General features: G+C 38.9%; 1 protein-coding gene across 2 annotated transcripts in view; it reads right to left on the reverse strand.

The window, feature by feature from the left end:
- GALNTL6 (polypeptide N-acetylgalactosaminyltransferase like 6) overlaps positions 1-16,556 on the reverse strand; it is an 886,098-nt gene that overhangs the window by 44,660 nt on the left and 824,882 nt on the right. For both annotated transcript variants that reach the window (XM_039876118.1, XM_039876119.1), the window contains exon 10: positions 5,533-5,754. In XM_039876118.1, coding sequence (XP_039732052.1) covers positions 5,533-5,754 — 222 coding nt within the window. The remainder of the gene's footprint in view (positions 1-5,532; positions 5,755-16,556) is intronic.

Raw genomic sequence — 16,556 nt, forward strand, 5'->3', positions numbered from 1 at the left:
GTTTATCATAAGACACTTAAGTTTGTCTTCAGCTATCTCAACTGCTGAGAACTCAGGAAACACATAGTAAAATCTGAAAGGATAATGTGATTCTTTATGTGTTCTTACATTTTTCTCAACCTCATTGTTGAGCTCCGGAGAGATGTTTTAGCATAGTGTACTGGCATTGCCTCTGCCAGAGAAAATAAATGACAGATCAAGTTAACTCTAATACACTCGGAGAATAACAAATGTCTCTGAAGGAGTACTTAATTTACAGATTTGGTTTAGATATATAGCAGTTGAATGAGAGAGACAATCCCTTCATAACTGCCAGAGGAGTAACAGGATAATCTCACTTTGTAGCTTTCCCAGTTGCAAGACTAGGTTACAGGGGAAGGTGGGGGAGCTGGCCATGGCTCTCCCAAGAGAATGTGAGAGAACCTCATTCACTGTGCACAAAGTGCTGGCTTTTACCTCTGCATTATATAGCAGCAGCACTTACACAGAATTTGTTTGAAAGAGACAAGATCACATCTTCAGATGGTCTTTCAAAGAATGCACCTCCTAGTGTCAAACTTACTTTCATGTAAACTGATATGGAGAAACTTGAAAAGCCTGTCTGCTGTGAGTACATTAGAATAAAGAGGAAGAAAGGAAGCAAATTACAAGAAGTCAAGAGTAGCCCAAAGCAGAAGAAGAGACCTGGAATTATTTAGAGTGCCTTTGTGAATGTTCTGTAATTCAGGGTGACATTGTTCTTGAGGAAGGAATTTAAATAGCAGCTGAAGTAGTTCAGCATTGAGATGAATTTTTAAAATAAAGGTTTAAAAAAAGTTTTGCACAATTGCAAGATGACAAACGAATGGGCCAAGATTGGCACATTGAGGACAATAAGCAGACGCTTCTTCAAAGAATTTATGGCACTGGTTGGAAAAGACAGGTTTGTCTGTTTTACATCTTTTATTTGCTTTTATATATGGTATTTGGGATTCTGTAGAACTCTTCTTTTTGGACTATAAAGGAGTACTATAAATGACTTTAGCAAATTCATGAATTCTAAGGAAGGGAAGGAATAAGAAGGAGAAAAATAATAGGAGATTCTGTTTCTTTCATTTAGTATCTTGACACAAAAAACCACTCCATATGTGCATGATTTAAGAAGAGTTTTCTACTTTAAACCCATTGTTACCCTATCTAACACAGCAATGTGGAAAAGCACATTGCTTCCATTTAAATAGCACTCAGGGGTGTTCAACATATGACATGGCTCAAAACCTCATTTATTCTCTATGGGCCCCATATCTTCCCTACTCCACCTGCTACCCTTGCACACCAAAGAATGACTTCTGGAGACTCCTTCCATATCAGATGTGACTTTAATATCTTCTTACCCTTTAAGTAGGGAGCCAACAGGGAAAGTTTAGAAATTGCCAAACAGAGAATTCTCACTTTGGGAGTTTTTCCTTTTTCTTTCTTAGGATGTCAGAAGAGAGTATTTTGTATCCTGTTTGACTATCATATAGACCATCCATTAGAATCGGTTACTCAAGAAGCATTATTCGAACTGTCTTTCTGGTTAAGGTTTCCTGTGAGGTGGACTTTGTGTGGCCAAGGAAGGGATGGTAGAGAGACTCTTTCCTTATGTGGTGAAGAGGACTGAGAGCTCAGTGTGCCCACTCTTTGGAGCCGTGTGGGAAGAGCAGTGAATGGTGAGAGGAACAACAGTGAACCACGATCCTCCACTTATTCATGCATTCATTCAACAAATATTTATTGAGCACCTACTATATGCCAAACACTTTCTCTAGCTGTTGAAGAGCAGTAGTAACTCCACAAATTAACAAAATCTGTGTCATGGAGCTTGCTTTCTAGTTGCGGAGATAGATGATAAATACAATAAAGAAATACATATAGCTTGCTACATAGTGATGGATGCTGAGGAGAAAAACAAAGCATGGAAGAGGGATTGGAAGTGTATAAATATGAGGGTGTGTGTATTTGTGAATTGTTGCACACAATGGATGGGATGACCACAGAAGGCCTTACTAAGAAGATGATTTTTTTGAGTAAGAACCTGAAGGTAGTGAGGGAAGAAGCCATAGGCTTTCTGGGGCTGGAGGATTCTAAATAGTGCAAGTGCAAAGGCCGTGAGGCAGGATTGGCTCTGGCCAGTCTGAGGAATCGAGGTGAGGCCAGTGTGCCTAGAGAAGAGAGAGTCGGGGTAAATAGTAAGAGATGAGATTGGAGGGCATGCAACAGGAGTCTGATCATTTAGGGTATAGATCAGGACTTTGATTTTTATTCTGAGAAAGATGGCAGCTATTGAAGGATTCTGAATGCAGGAGGGGCCTCATCTCCCATTTTAAGTGGACTGTGTTGAGAATAAACTGAATTCTCAGAAGGGCAGAAGCAGAGAGATAAGTTAGAAGACAAATGCAATAATGCAGCCGAATTTGTCACGGAAATGAGTAGCAGTTTAGAGGCTGTTTAAGGTCTGTAATATATCCTTTACAAACTGAGTTCCAACTACCAGAGCCAAAAATTTCTTTGTTTACCCAGAACCAGGCTGGCACAGAAAAGCAGGTGGAAAACCGTTCCAAGTACAAGTGCATAAAACAGCAAGTTACCCGGCTCCTTGGCACGGGCCTCCCATAAAGGATTCTTATGTTTACATTGCTGGAAATTTGTGGTTACTTCCTATAATTGCTTTAAAAAAAAACCCACAGTCTGCATTTCCTTTTTCACTTTCTTACTAAAACAGCAATTGACATTTATTTAGGAGCTTTGCCCATTCTAACAATTAAATTTTATAGGAAATTTAAACAGGTCTCTCATAGACTAGATTGGATCCTGGAACGGAAAAGGAGCATTAGTTAAAAAAAAAAAAAAGAACAACTGGTGAAATCTGAATAAAGTCTGTAGTTTAGATAACAGTAGTTTACCGATGTTAGTTACCTTATTCAAATGTACTATGGTTAATGTGGCAAACATACTACACTAACGTTAGAAGTGGGGTGAAGGGTATATGTGAACTTTCTGCACTATCCTTACAACTTTTCTGTAAGTTCAAAATTATTCCAAAATACCAAAAATAAAGAAAGAAAGAAAGAAAGAAAGAAAGAAGGAAAATAAGAAAAGACTCTCAAAGAAAGAATAGAGTGAAAACTTTGAAATTTTTTTTGTAAATAAAATGGTCTACAGCTCTATTCTGCACTTTTAGTAATTTTTATCTACTATGAAGGAGTAAGTTGCTATTACCCAACGTATAGAGGGACAATAGTCTTTCTTTTTCAACATTTCATTTAGATTAAGCTGCATTTCAAGTCTTTCACTTGCCTCTTGAATTACATGCATTACGTTCATTCTTAGGGATCTACTCTGCTTGGGAAGTGGATAGATTTCAAAAACAATCTTCTAGCCCAAACCCTTATCACTTGAGGATTTCCTTTCTTCCTGCCTTTCTCCAATCTCTGTCTTCATTCTTGCTCTGCCCACAACTTCAGTGAACAAATGCAAATGAATGTAATGGGCCTTGACCTAGATCTCCATTTTCTCTCCCTAAACCTAAATATGAATTTTCTTTCTTTGCTGTTCTGAAGCACTAAGGAAAGAAATTTATCATCATGTTAAAAAAAAAAAATCTGATCTTCTTGATGTCTGATTGTTTAGACCAGTACTAAAGAATGCAAATGTCCATGCAGGCCAGGCAGGCCCCATAAGAGGTGTGAGGCAGTCAGGAGGTATGGATAAAACACACTGGCACAGCCCACCTGAACCTAAGATGGTTCTTATCTTGATTATTTCTGGGAAGTTGTGTCTTTTCTAGAACCTCAGTGGAAGCTCAAATCTGTTTCCAACCAAGGTACTTTGTAAATACTGGTTATAATTTAATCAGGGAAAACGTGCCCAGTTGCAGTTTGAAGTAGTAAACAGCTAGGAATAAAAATATTATATGTTTCCATATAAGATAGATGAGATTTTAATCCAGCTGCTAATCACTCAATGATACTGAGGTCTTCAAGAGTCTTTCTTAGTCATTAAGGCAAGACTGTATTTAAATTATCATAGAAAGACAGCAGATATAACCCTAACCAGAAGAGCTCTAGGAAGGAACTCACAGGCTTGTAGGATAACAAACTGCTATGTCTTACAATGCGTTATCCTGAGCAAGTTCTTTCTGGAGTGTACTACGAATCTCCACTGCTGTAATTTAAGCCCATTGTAGATAGCTCAAACTAATACCAGTGGGCTAATGTTACTAATATTCTAGGGAAGCTTCGATGAAATGTTTAAGATACAAAGGATTAGACCAAATTACTAACTGACTCAAGCAGCCAGTATCAGGACCATGTGCACATACAAAACATTAGGAGATGGAGCATGCGATGATGACCATGACTCTTCCGTTCATGCTTGGGGTATCTGGCGCAGGTTAAGAACAGCTTTTTGGACCCTTTCAGCAAAATAAGCAGCGCACATGTAACCTGCTGAACACGTTTTCTACAGAAATTGGGGCAGCTCACCTAAGAACGCTGCCTCAGTACCCTGCTGTCCCCTATAACACCCTGGAGCGACCTGTTTTCGAAGCTCTGCCAAGCCACAGACACTGACCAGACAAAGGCGTGCGTGCCCTCCCCCACCTCACAAAACCACGGACAATGATGCAAAAGGTCCTCCATAGCACGAGACAGTCAACTCCTGGCTTGAGAAAGCCCTGAGAACTGGGGTGGGACTAGCATCCCGCCCAGCCTGCACTTTCCCGTGAGAACCTCCTGCTAAAAGCAGATTAAATGGTTAGGATAAGTCCACCCCATCCAATTTCAGTTCTTGCTTCAGCATACTCTTCTCTATGGAGAAAAGGCTATAGTACTGAATGGAACTGAACCAGCACAATAGTCCTTTATATGTCAAAGATGGATATTTAAATTTGGGAGCTGGGGCTATTCACCTCTTCCCACTTTAGATCATGAAATCAATTTATAAAGACATGTTCAGAGGTGGAAAGGTTAGTGCTTATTTAAGAAATTGACGTGGCTCCTGCACGTGCCACAATTCTGGGTGTTATGGAAATGCACTTCCTCATGATTCTGCATAGCACGCCCTAGTTAGGAAAACAGCCAGGCCCCTCTGTCAGCCTGTCCCTGCATGTACAAACAGCAACAGGCTATGCATGGAGGGCAATGAGGGATTTCATCATGAACATCAGGTCACCCTTATTGACACAGTAGTAGGACATGTATTTTTATTCTCTCGTATAGTAATTTCACTAATTTCAAAAAAAATATTTTCCAGGTATATTTAAAAAATCCATCTGGGGTGTCAACGGTGGCCAAGAGTTCTGGGTGGGGCTGTGAAGGCTGAGGGCTGAATGCTCACTCCTAGCATTGTCTAAAAAGAGGTTGAACATTCATTTAGGTGAGATGATTTAAGCTAAAATGACTTGGCTGCTGGGCAAAGGAGGGGAAGGTTTTAGCGGTCCCTCCCACCTCCGGAGGCTGGGAGGGATGGACACACTAAAGTCAGAGCAGGGTTCCCGCAGCCTCTCCTCACCTCTCCCCAGGCAGCAGGTGGGGGCTCCACGGGCGGGTAGAACTTAGGCACATCCCAGGCCACTGCAGCCATGAACCACTTGAAGTCCTTGCACTTGAGCTGTTTACGCAACTCCTTCTGGGCAGAGATGTCCCCTGTGGAGAGGTGCCTGTACTCTGGGCGTCGCTGGTAAATGTACTCGGCGAATTCATCCATCCAGGTCTCAGCCACCCGCTTCAGGTTCTGTGCAGCAGAAAAAAATAGTCATTTATTGATCTACGCATTCAAAAGGTGATTTTAGTTGCACTAGAAACTGAAAAAAAAAAAACGAAATCAGACCACCTCAGGCAGCATTGGTTGGTGGTTTCTTAACAATGTGAGTTTTCATAACTGCAAGGGGTGTGATATGATTAGCCCAAGGCTTTGCACACTCTCTGCTTCTGGCGTGGGGGTCAGTTGCCAATCAGATAAATAATTTATTTGAGCCACTAAAAATTCAGTTTACAATTATAACAACTTTCTCATCCTTCCTGTTATTTCATTATAAATTCTTTATTTTTCACATAGAACTAAAGGAGTTGAAACTGTAGATAATGAAGTCCCTCTTATACATCAAATTGCTTAAACCATTTCAAGGAACAGTCAGACATCTTGGAAGAATGAGGATGAACAAGCTGATATTCTTTATTTTTTCCTATTATAGAGAGAACACAGGATTGCGAAATTCAAGTCCTTGTGTTCTGATGATACTTTGTACATGTGACATGGATCCCAGGCAGAATTTAGTAATTTACTGCACAATGAAGTGGGCGATGGGCAGCACCGAGTAGCCAGTCTTCTCTGCAGATGTCTCCATGGGGTGAAGGAAACAGAAGGTCGATGGCAGGAAGACAAGCACACTTCTTGGGGGCAGGAGAGTGTGTGGGTTCAGGGTAGGAAGCTCAGCCATTTCATCAGTTTTGAGACTGAGCAAGTAATTTATTCATTCCAGGCCTCAGATTCCTCACTGGAAGGAAGTATATACAGTAATCTGTGCCTCAGTTGCTATTTTAACACACTAGACATACTTATACTAAAAAATTATTTGTTTGTCTGAAATTCAAATTTAACAAGGCATCCTGTATTTTTCTTGGCTCAATCGGGCAACTCTATTTCCAATATACATAAAATGTATATAATATGTGCCCCATGAATGTTTTTGAATTCATTACCTGACTATATATGCAGAAGCTGGCGTATCTTCATGCTACTGCCAATACACAATGAATGTTTTGCTTCTGTGGAAATTATTCCAGAGAAGTTTCAAGCTCTCTGCCGAGAAGTCTGCTATTACGCACAGTTAATCTAAACACGCAGTCCAATTCCTTTTCTGTTTCTAGCAGGTGAGATCCTGCTGGCCTCCTACCTGTGAAGCAAGCAGGGAGGCAGCCACATAGCTCAAGATAACAGCAGCACTAATTATTAGCTAGAGGTGAGGGCTCGGCATGGCTAGAAAGGACAATTTAGGGATTATTGTTAACCTCAGTCTGAAAATAAGTAGTTAAAGGTTTTCTGTCTCCACATATCTGGGCTGGGTTCCATCCAGACTCTGAGTGTAGTGTGGACAAGGGAGATTGGGGGAGAAGGCCTGATTCCATTCAAGGTGGATCCAGGGGTTACCTGCTGGGGTTATACCCAGCATGGAAGTCATGTAACAGTTTGAGAAAGAGAGCTACTGGAGCTGAGGAATATATATATATAAATATATACATATATATATTTGGTGTAGAAAGCCAATGAAGAATTTCTCTATTTCTCTGTTTTTAAAAGCTGCAGACCTTCATACCTTTTGAATGATAAGTGAAATAAAAACTGTTATTCTGAATACCTTCTGTGTACGAGACATTGATAACATCCTCTATTTTTATGTCACCCAACTGTGGTTCCTTGTATATCACAACATATTCCCCTCTTCAACCCACACTGGTATTGATCTCGCCTTCTCTGTGTTGCTCAAGTATTTATTAACACACTTAATACATTCAGCTTTATATTAGCGGTCTTTAGAATTCAAGTCTTGTTTTTCTCCGCACTATTCAACACTAAATCTTTTTTTAATTCTAATAATCATCGGGTCTTTGAATTGATATTTTACTAGGAACATTAAATCACATTTCTACTTCAGTTCATAAGAACAGATTTCCAGCTCTGACTGATCGTTTTTATTGTACAGTATGAGGAAAAGAGATAGTTTCATTATACCTGCTGGTTCGTGAAACCACATCAATCTACCCACTAATTACTATTGTTTTTTGTCAGCAACATTTTAGATCCTACCATTCGATTACTTTAAAAATACAATCTTTATTCAGTTTCTCGGAATATTATTTGGGAGTCGATTGTTTCTTGGGCTACAAGGCTGTTCCATGCCTTATGTATTATCTGGGCCATCTCACCTTAGTAGCGTGTTGCTGTTTCTTTGTGCAGGGTGCAATCATCACATTTGCACTGGCGTGACCCCAATCCCCAGGCCTGTGTGCTTGTGTCAATATTAAGCTATCGTATTATGGTGGAATTAGTAATAGATTTCTCTTTCCTGAGCTATCTTTTTTTTTTCCCCTCAGTGATTTCCCCCTCCAGATACTGCTGATAACTAACAAAGCCAATCTCACACAGAAACAATTTCTTATTTGTCAGTCACTCCTCCAGCAAGAAACTGCATCACTATCCCACGACTTTAAAAATTCTGCTTTGATTTAAATGCATTTCTTTTCTCCTCTTTGAAGTTTAAGTGTGCTTTAGTAGCTCTGGAGTCCCACCCCAAAGCCCTCTTATCATTGATAATGTGATAATGTCATCATGGATACAGCTCAAAAGAGAATCTCTTTAGGAGAGCCTCCACCTACCGATGATTATTCTGCCTAGCCACCCTTCTCTGATCTGAAGACTTCTTTGAAGTCAGCGGGAAGCCTTTAGCAAAAGGAGAGGATGGCTAATCCAGTGCTAAAAGGAGAAGCTTCCTTGACAGGCAATTTCCTCTCCCTTCTTCCTTAAGCCTGTGTGAGCTATTTGCAAGTGGTCACCTGTTCTTGGCTGTTTTGATATAATTTAATTATATCTCTATATATTTTTGGTTGAATAGTTTGGATATTTATGATAGTGTTTCTGATGGCATTAAATGTAGCCCAATTATTTAACTACATATCTTATTTAACAAATGCGTATTAGTCTAATTTTAAAAAGTTTTTTTTGAGGAATAATGATATACAAGCCATTGGGTTTTTGACCATTTCTCAGATTACAGAGTATCACTATCAAGTGGAACTGTTTTCTCCACCTTAAATAACATTGAAAAGGAGATATATACCTGGTCTGGATCGAAAATGGAATTCTTGCCAAGAACTAATAAACTATTAGAAACAAAGGTGATTAGAATAGAAATGAAATAGCAGAAGGCTCAAGTGTCACTGTGCATTTACACATCTCATGGCAAGGGGCTAATTCTCCAAAACAAGTCCTTCCTATCCAGGTTCCCCTGTGGCTTCATCATCCAACTGGGGTCCTGTAAAGCAGAGTTATAAAACGAGCAGAACTTCTCCCTCTTGGAAGAGCTGCATTTTTGGTTATTGAGATTATGACATGCTAAAGTATTTTAATTTGCTTATGTTTCAGCAACTTAATTTTGTAGCAGCAGGGACCTATTTTGTCTAAAAAAAACTTTCTCCAATGGGGTCGCGAGTGCAGGAAAATGTTCACTTTTAAAGGGGATAATGATAAAAACGCAATTATAATTCCCCTAGCCCACAAATAGAGCTCACCATGCAGTCTGTTGCTCAAAAGTGCTTTGAAAAAAGAAAGCTATATAAATGCTAAATAACAACATAAAGTGCTAAGGTGCTCTAGGGAGGGAGAAAGTAACCACAAGCAGACTGGAAAAGGTACCATAGGAAAGAAAAAAAAAAAATCCTATTTTAATTTCATTAAGAATGGCAACGTAAAAGTAATGACTAATCATGGCAACTAATTATCATGTGAACCTTGGATCACCATTTAAATACTGCATATACTCTATAAAATTTTCCAATAAGCTTAACAAAACACTAATGTGAAATGTTGGTCCTCACTATATAGCCAGAGAAGTGTTGAAGCCTGTCCCCATAGCTTGGGAATTACCTGACTCAGTTGAAAGCTCTGTTTTGCATACTACAAAGCATCAGCTAATTGATTCACAAATCATAGCTGAGCTGAAACTTGGGTAAGCTCTAAGGAATATTGAAACAATTAAATTGAGCAAAAGCCTTTAACGTTTGGAAGAAGACAGCATCTGTGGGAGTTTTTTTTGGGGTGGGGGGAGGGACGTGGGGGAAGCAAATAAATAGGAATAAACCGAACTAAAAGTAAGTTTGAGAAGTTTTGTGGGAAATTGCTAAGTTTTAAAGTGATGTTGTCTTAAGCTACATATTTTTTTCATGATACTTCCGAGTAACAAGTCAGCAATTTGCTGTTTTAATTTCTTTTTCACTATGTTTGGTATGAAAATTCTATGCTTTTTACCCCCATATTGTTTAAAAATTTTAAAGACAATGTGTGATTCTGCTGTTATTTGTTAAAGAGACAAAATAATATATGGAGACATATTTTAAAAAATTCTGATACCACTGCGTTAGAAATTAAGGGAACAAATGAGGGTCAAGCAGTGGGAAACAAATTTGTGTTTCATGTTTCTTTCATCTCTTTTCTCTAGGTCCTTGGCAAAGAGAAGAGTTTCACTTTGCTTTATTTTCCTCATATACCAAACGAACACAAAATACCCAGTGTTCAAAAAAGGGACATTATTAAAGGGTCAGTATGAGTGCTCTGCCAGAGTTGTGTCACAAAACTTATCTCCTATGTGGGGAATATCCTTGGGTGAGGTGACATTCTATTACAAAGGGATGGCTTGATCTAATCCAAAAGGCCCGATGCTTTTGGCTTAGGATGTGTAGCGAGATCTATGCATTTCTGCCTGGCATATAGTAGGTGCTTGATAAATATCTATTGAAGAATTTTTCCATCCTAAACCTTCGTTGCGGTTAGAGATGACCTTTAGCTTCAAAACATGCAATGGACTCATCACATCATCGTGATTTTTTAGGGAGGCTCTCACGAAGAATAATAAAATATTAATGGAAGATGCCTGAATTTCTTAAATAAAAAGTTCCATTCAAACAGAAGATATTATATTTTAAAAAATGGCCAAGAGGGGAGAGAAACAAAAACATGATTGCAGTGTGTGAATCCTCTTTTGTTCTTGCCTCAAGTACTGGACAGCCCTTATTGCCTTTGAAGGGGTTCAGGACAGGCCTCCTCAAGATATGACACTTTGGCACATGAATTATTCTGAGCTGCAGGCGACTGAGACTGCAAGCTCATGAGAAACTTTTGCCTCTTCCTTAAAGAATTTGAACTAGGGGACTCGCCCAAAATAAGAGTAAACACCCCAAATTACTTTTTATGACCCATCTAAAGGGCAGGGAAAACTTTTAATTACTGAACGTCTGTTCTTCTTTTCATCCTGAGAACGACCTTACTCTCTTTTGAAGCCCTAAGATGTCTTACCTTATCCTAAGCTCTGAATGCCATGTATACCTCATTTGCCCTTTCTATCTCTTATGTATGTGGGGGTCGCTGACTCTCTCAAGTATGTGGGTGGGGGGGCGCTTCATACATACATATATAATTAAATAGTTATTTTCTCTTGTTAATCTGTGTCATGTAGATTTAATTATTAGACCAGCCAAAAGAATCTTGAAGGGTAGAGGAAAGTTTCCTCTTCCCCCATCTCTTTGTTATATTGTAAGGCAGAATTAGAAATAGTTATTGTTTTCAGAGGAATTGCTTCGGCACAGAAGTCCTAGCCATTTATGCAGGCTGTCTTTGGGGAAGAATTGATCATTTCTTGCTTTTTGGGAGAAAGCCCATGATAGGCCACTGTGTCCCTGAACTCAATGATAGTTTCAAATAAAGCATCTGAACTCTATTGTTTTAAGAGCCCCAGAAAGAAGAGCTGGGTACTATTGATGGCTAAGGTTGTTATGCCACAGCTCTTATTTGCCAGGCGGTTTTACGAGAGCAAATTGATTTACAGTCTTCAGGGGAGAAAGGTCAATTTGTAGGGTGTAGATTTTCCATTCATCACCACACTTTATAGCCTTCTTGGTGATTTTATTTTCTGATATCAAACTAGTCATTTTGGTCTTGTTAATGCTTTTCCTCAACTGATCTATTTTTCTGACATAAATAAGGGAGAGCTGCATATATCAGATATTGTATTCTTCCATTTCAGCTACTTCAGACTGGGGTAGCCGACACTCATAGTGAACAATGAGAAAGTGCTCATTAATCAACTTGGGGTGGTCTGGCTTTGACATCGAAATGCTCTGCCTCCTCCTCTCTACACCTCCTTCCACTCCCACTAATTTCAAGAATCTGAGATGATCCATGGAGTCAGTGGGGCTGAATGCCACCAGGGATATGACTGGGAGAAAGGCACCTTGGGAAATATGTTAAGAAGTAATTTCATACCTGACAGAGGTAAAACAACCATTCTCCTCTTCAGATATCAGATTTAACCTTCATACCCATGAAATACAATAACCATAGGAAAACTTTAAAGGTCATGTCATTCTTAAGAATTCTTAAGTAAATATAAAAGTCAAAATCATTTGTAACTTCTATATATATTGTGGTGTAGCCTATAGGATCATTAAAGATAACCTGTTAATATAGAACATATATCATTATATATATTAAATAATACTATATGTTATCTAGTAAATCATAATCTCAATGATGACATTATAATCTATAAAAATAGTTTATAAATAAGTAAACTATATGAGATACAGGTCTAATTTCACAGTGAGTTTGATTTTTATTTAACCCTTCTCTCAGGTTCATGATGTTCAGATTGTCATATGTTGATTGCTGGACTATGTGGACTCTATCTTACTGTAATAGTCAGGGCCATTAGCTGTGAGAAGTTAAGGCTTATGTTTATCTTGTTCATCATTTATATATCCAGAGCCTAGCACAGTGGCATGATAAATATTTTCCTCAGAAATGAGAATTTATTGGTAAAGAAAATCTGGAAAAATTTGGTTTTTTTGTGGGCTCTCAGAATTCTAGACAGAAAGTCTGTTTGTCTCCCAGATCTAGCTTTCTCGAACCCATGTAAAGCTGTCACTTATAACCCACCTTATCTAAAACCAATCTTAGCAGCTTCTTCTTTCCATTTTGTCACGTACCCATTTTGGTTCTGATACTGTTTTCTCAGACACTGTGATGAAAACCTCATAGTCACGTTTGACCTCTTTCTCCATGCATGGTGTGGCAAATCAATAAAATTCTTTTAGGAAATTTTCTTTACAAATGCTTCTTGCATTCAAAATGTTACTTTCTTTAGTCTTTCTCCCCTTTAGTGTTTACTTATCGGTTGATCTTTACATTTTACCCCTTCTATTTTTATCCTGGCACTTCCTGTTCAAAAGCCATGAGTCTCTCACTACGGTCTGTAAGAAAGAGGCATATACCTTAGTTTGCATACAAGATCCAGAGTCGGCCTCCAGTGCCCAATCCTGGTTTAACCCCAGAGGTTGCAAACACAATCTTTTGTCACTCTCTGTGCCTGCTCCTTTCTACCTGGAACTTTGCTCATACTGGAGCCCCTTCCATGACTGCCTCAGCTGCTCCTGTTTATTCCAAGCTACCCCGTATGGGGCGATATGGCAGGAGGGTTAAGCTTTGGACAGACAGGCCTCAGTTCACAATCTCAGCTCTACTTGCTTGACGTTTAACCTCTATCCTTGTTAATGAGTTACATTTTCAAGTATTATAGACCATCCTATGGAATCAGGTTCTCATGGGGTTTGATTTCTTTGGTTTTATAGCTCTTATTCTGAAACTTAGATAATGGTTGCCATAAAATACAAGACAAATTTTTAGAAAAGAAAATGTCATCAATACTATGTCAGTGGCAAAATACTGAAGGATACAGGCCCCTGACTTGCATTCTCTGGTGCTTCTTACAGACTTAGGGTGAGGGCTGGTTCCAGCTTCCTCTCCTATGCAGCTGTCCCCTTGGAGCTGGTGTGAGCTTCCAAGACTGCTCCACTTACAGTCTGCAAGGCTGTCCTCTGCTGACATGGGATCCTCCTGGGGAAACTCCCATGGGCCAAGTTGCTTCCATGGGGACTGCTGTTCTGCTACAAGCTGTTGGTGTGGCTTGCCATGGGGTGACTGCTCTGCACCTCTGTGATGTCCGTGGTCCACTTGTCTCAGGTCCAATGGCTTTGACTGTCCCCGAACAATGGCATGCGCAAAGAAGTCTGTGAGGTGCCAGTAATTGCTGCTCCTTTGGCAGAGCGCTTGGCTTTCACCGCAACCTGTGGGAATGAAGGGTCTCCTGGGAGTCTTCCAACCATCTGCCACTCAGCCACCTCTGGCTGTGCAAAGACTCAGTGTGCCTTTCGCTAAGTAGCTGCTCACTCTTCTGTGATAAAGTACAGTCAGTCCTTTCCCAAAAGGAAGGACTGTCACTTCAGGCCTGGGAACTTTCTAATTTCCCTAGAACTCCAGGGATGAGTACCCTTCCCTCAGGGCTGACTGTTTGCTCCTGGTAATAAGTCACCACAACTCTGCCCAGTACTGATTTTGGACCCTCAGCCAACTCAGTAAAATATTTAGTTTTATTCATGATGAGTGAATACTCTGATTCCCAGATGAAGCTGAATTGTAAGTCACCGAGTCTCAGATTTTTACATTTTGTGGGAATTGACATAAGGATGTTAATAGTTATTTTTGCCAAGTAGGGCATTAATAAAAAAATGTAGTTTGTATTCGCGCATAAAACAGAAAAAAAGCCTATAATCACTGCATTAAAAAATGTTATTAAATTGAATAGATTAGTTTCGGGATTCTTATTTTTCTCAATTCACTGAGGCTGGGTGAAATCTGAACTGGCTCTGGTCACTGGTCATGAGTTTGGCAACCACTATTCTGTGAACCTTGTTCATTTAATTAGGTATCGCTGAAGGTCCTCTTTCAATTCAGCAGCTATGGTATCCTTCCTCCTCCTCTTCTTTCTACCTATCCAGATCTGTATAATACATTTGAACAATTATTCATTGTCTCGTTTTGTCCTCTAATGGTTTTATGTATGCATATCTTCTCTCTTCCAACCAGACTGTACTGCTAAAGAAATAGAAGGTACTGAGTAACTAATTATTTAAATTTATTTCTATAATACACACTGGTATGTTGTTTAGAGGACTGAAGGCTATTCACACATACGTTTGTGTGTGTGTGTGTGCGTGTGTGTATCTGCATGCATTGAATTGTGCTAGAATCCTCAATTTACAGAGGTACATAAATGAAAGGTGTACGTTTTTGAAGAATTGAACGAGCTTTGTTAAATAAGAAAATGAGCCTTGGAGTCAAGTCTCCATCTTTGCCCAGTGAGGCTGGAAAGATTGAGTCTACATGGCCCTACCTTTGAGGTATCTTTAAAGTCTCGCATTATTTCTGATGATTTAGCAATAATGTAGAGCATAGCTAGTAGTTGAGATTTTCCCACAAAATATCAGAATTGTTTTTCATTTTCATATATTTTTTATTTTAAAAAATTATAAAATGTTCCTTAGAGTGACAGTTGAGCTCCAATATTTATGGCTTTCTAATTGCTTTTGCCATTTAGGAAAAAAAAAATGAGTCCTTAAATAAAATTTAAGTAGAAAATATTAAAATTCAGAATTATGGACTTTTTTTTCATTTGAACGAACTGAATATTCACTTTTTGCTGGAAATTTTATGTTCCAGCCCCAGTTTCCCTATATTTGACAGTCCTTAAAAAAAGTACCTAATTTCTTTTTTGAAAATATCCGAATACTGTTATTTGAAAATAAACCCTCTTGGGTCAGACATCTTTTTCTCTTGAGTTTTATTCTACTTTGGACTACAAACAAAGCACACATACCATCCATCTTGCAAATGAATAATTTAGTTTGGGCACAAGCTGGAGAACATACGAGCGAGTGAAAGGGATAAGTGACAGAAAGAACATCATTATCTTCGGGATATTTTTAACTGCTATGATTTATGATATCCACTTGGCTGATTTGTGATATGTGCTCAAAGCTGTTCAATCATTTACCTTTTGTGAATTCTCGTTGTTTTCCTGAATGAGTTTTCAGATTCATATGTATTAAGTCTTCTGACTAAATTAAATCATATTTCCTTACCCAAGATGCAGCTCTTTGATCACTTTACAATTTTGTGATTAGTTTTTTCCTTCAATAGTATATTTCTACAGCTACTTAATAGATTATATTGTTAATGTAGATTTGGCATCAGAGCAGTAGCAGGTACACATTGTAGTGAATAAAACTAACTCAGCTATGAAGAAAGTAGCATGGAAAACAGAAAATGTCAGGATTGTTTTGAGAAGGTATTGTGACTATGTCCTCTCGAACATGTATAAAACATTCTAAAATGCTGAAGGGAAAATCATTCTTGCATTTGATCTATGGGTTTATTCAAAACAATATATGAAAAAAAATCTTGGACTTGGCCAATTTTGGAGCTTTGAGGCTGGCATAAAACTTTAGGCAGAGCTGGTCTTAGCTACAAAGGAGAAGAAGGCAGAGTTTGGACATCCACCTTCTCCCATCTTCTATTTACCCCTATCTCTATCTGACTTATACCCTATGAAATTCCATGTGGGAGGAAAGTACTGGGCCTTCATTTCAAAGGTATAGGCTTGATCTCCTCCTCTGTTATCTATCTTTCACATGAGCATGAATAAGCCACCTTGCTAAGCCTCAGTTTTCTCATTTACAAGATAAAGATAACAATACTAACCTCAGAAGGGAATGGCGAAGATGAAATAGAATGTATGTGAAAGTGCTTTGCAACAATTAATAACAAGAATTAGCATAATAGTTAACACTTCCTTAAGGAATGGCAATAAAACTCTGAGAAACACAGAAACTCTCCATATACCAAAGTCAGCCAAAAGGAATGGCAAGTGG

Source organism: Pteropus medius, unplaced genomic scaffold, assembly GCF_902729225.1.
Source record: "Pteropus medius unplaced genomic scaffold, Ma_sr-lr_union100, whole genome shotgun sequence".
NCBI classification, from domain to species: Eukaryota; Metazoa; Chordata; class Mammalia; order Chiroptera; family Pteropodidae; genus Pteropus; species Pteropus medius.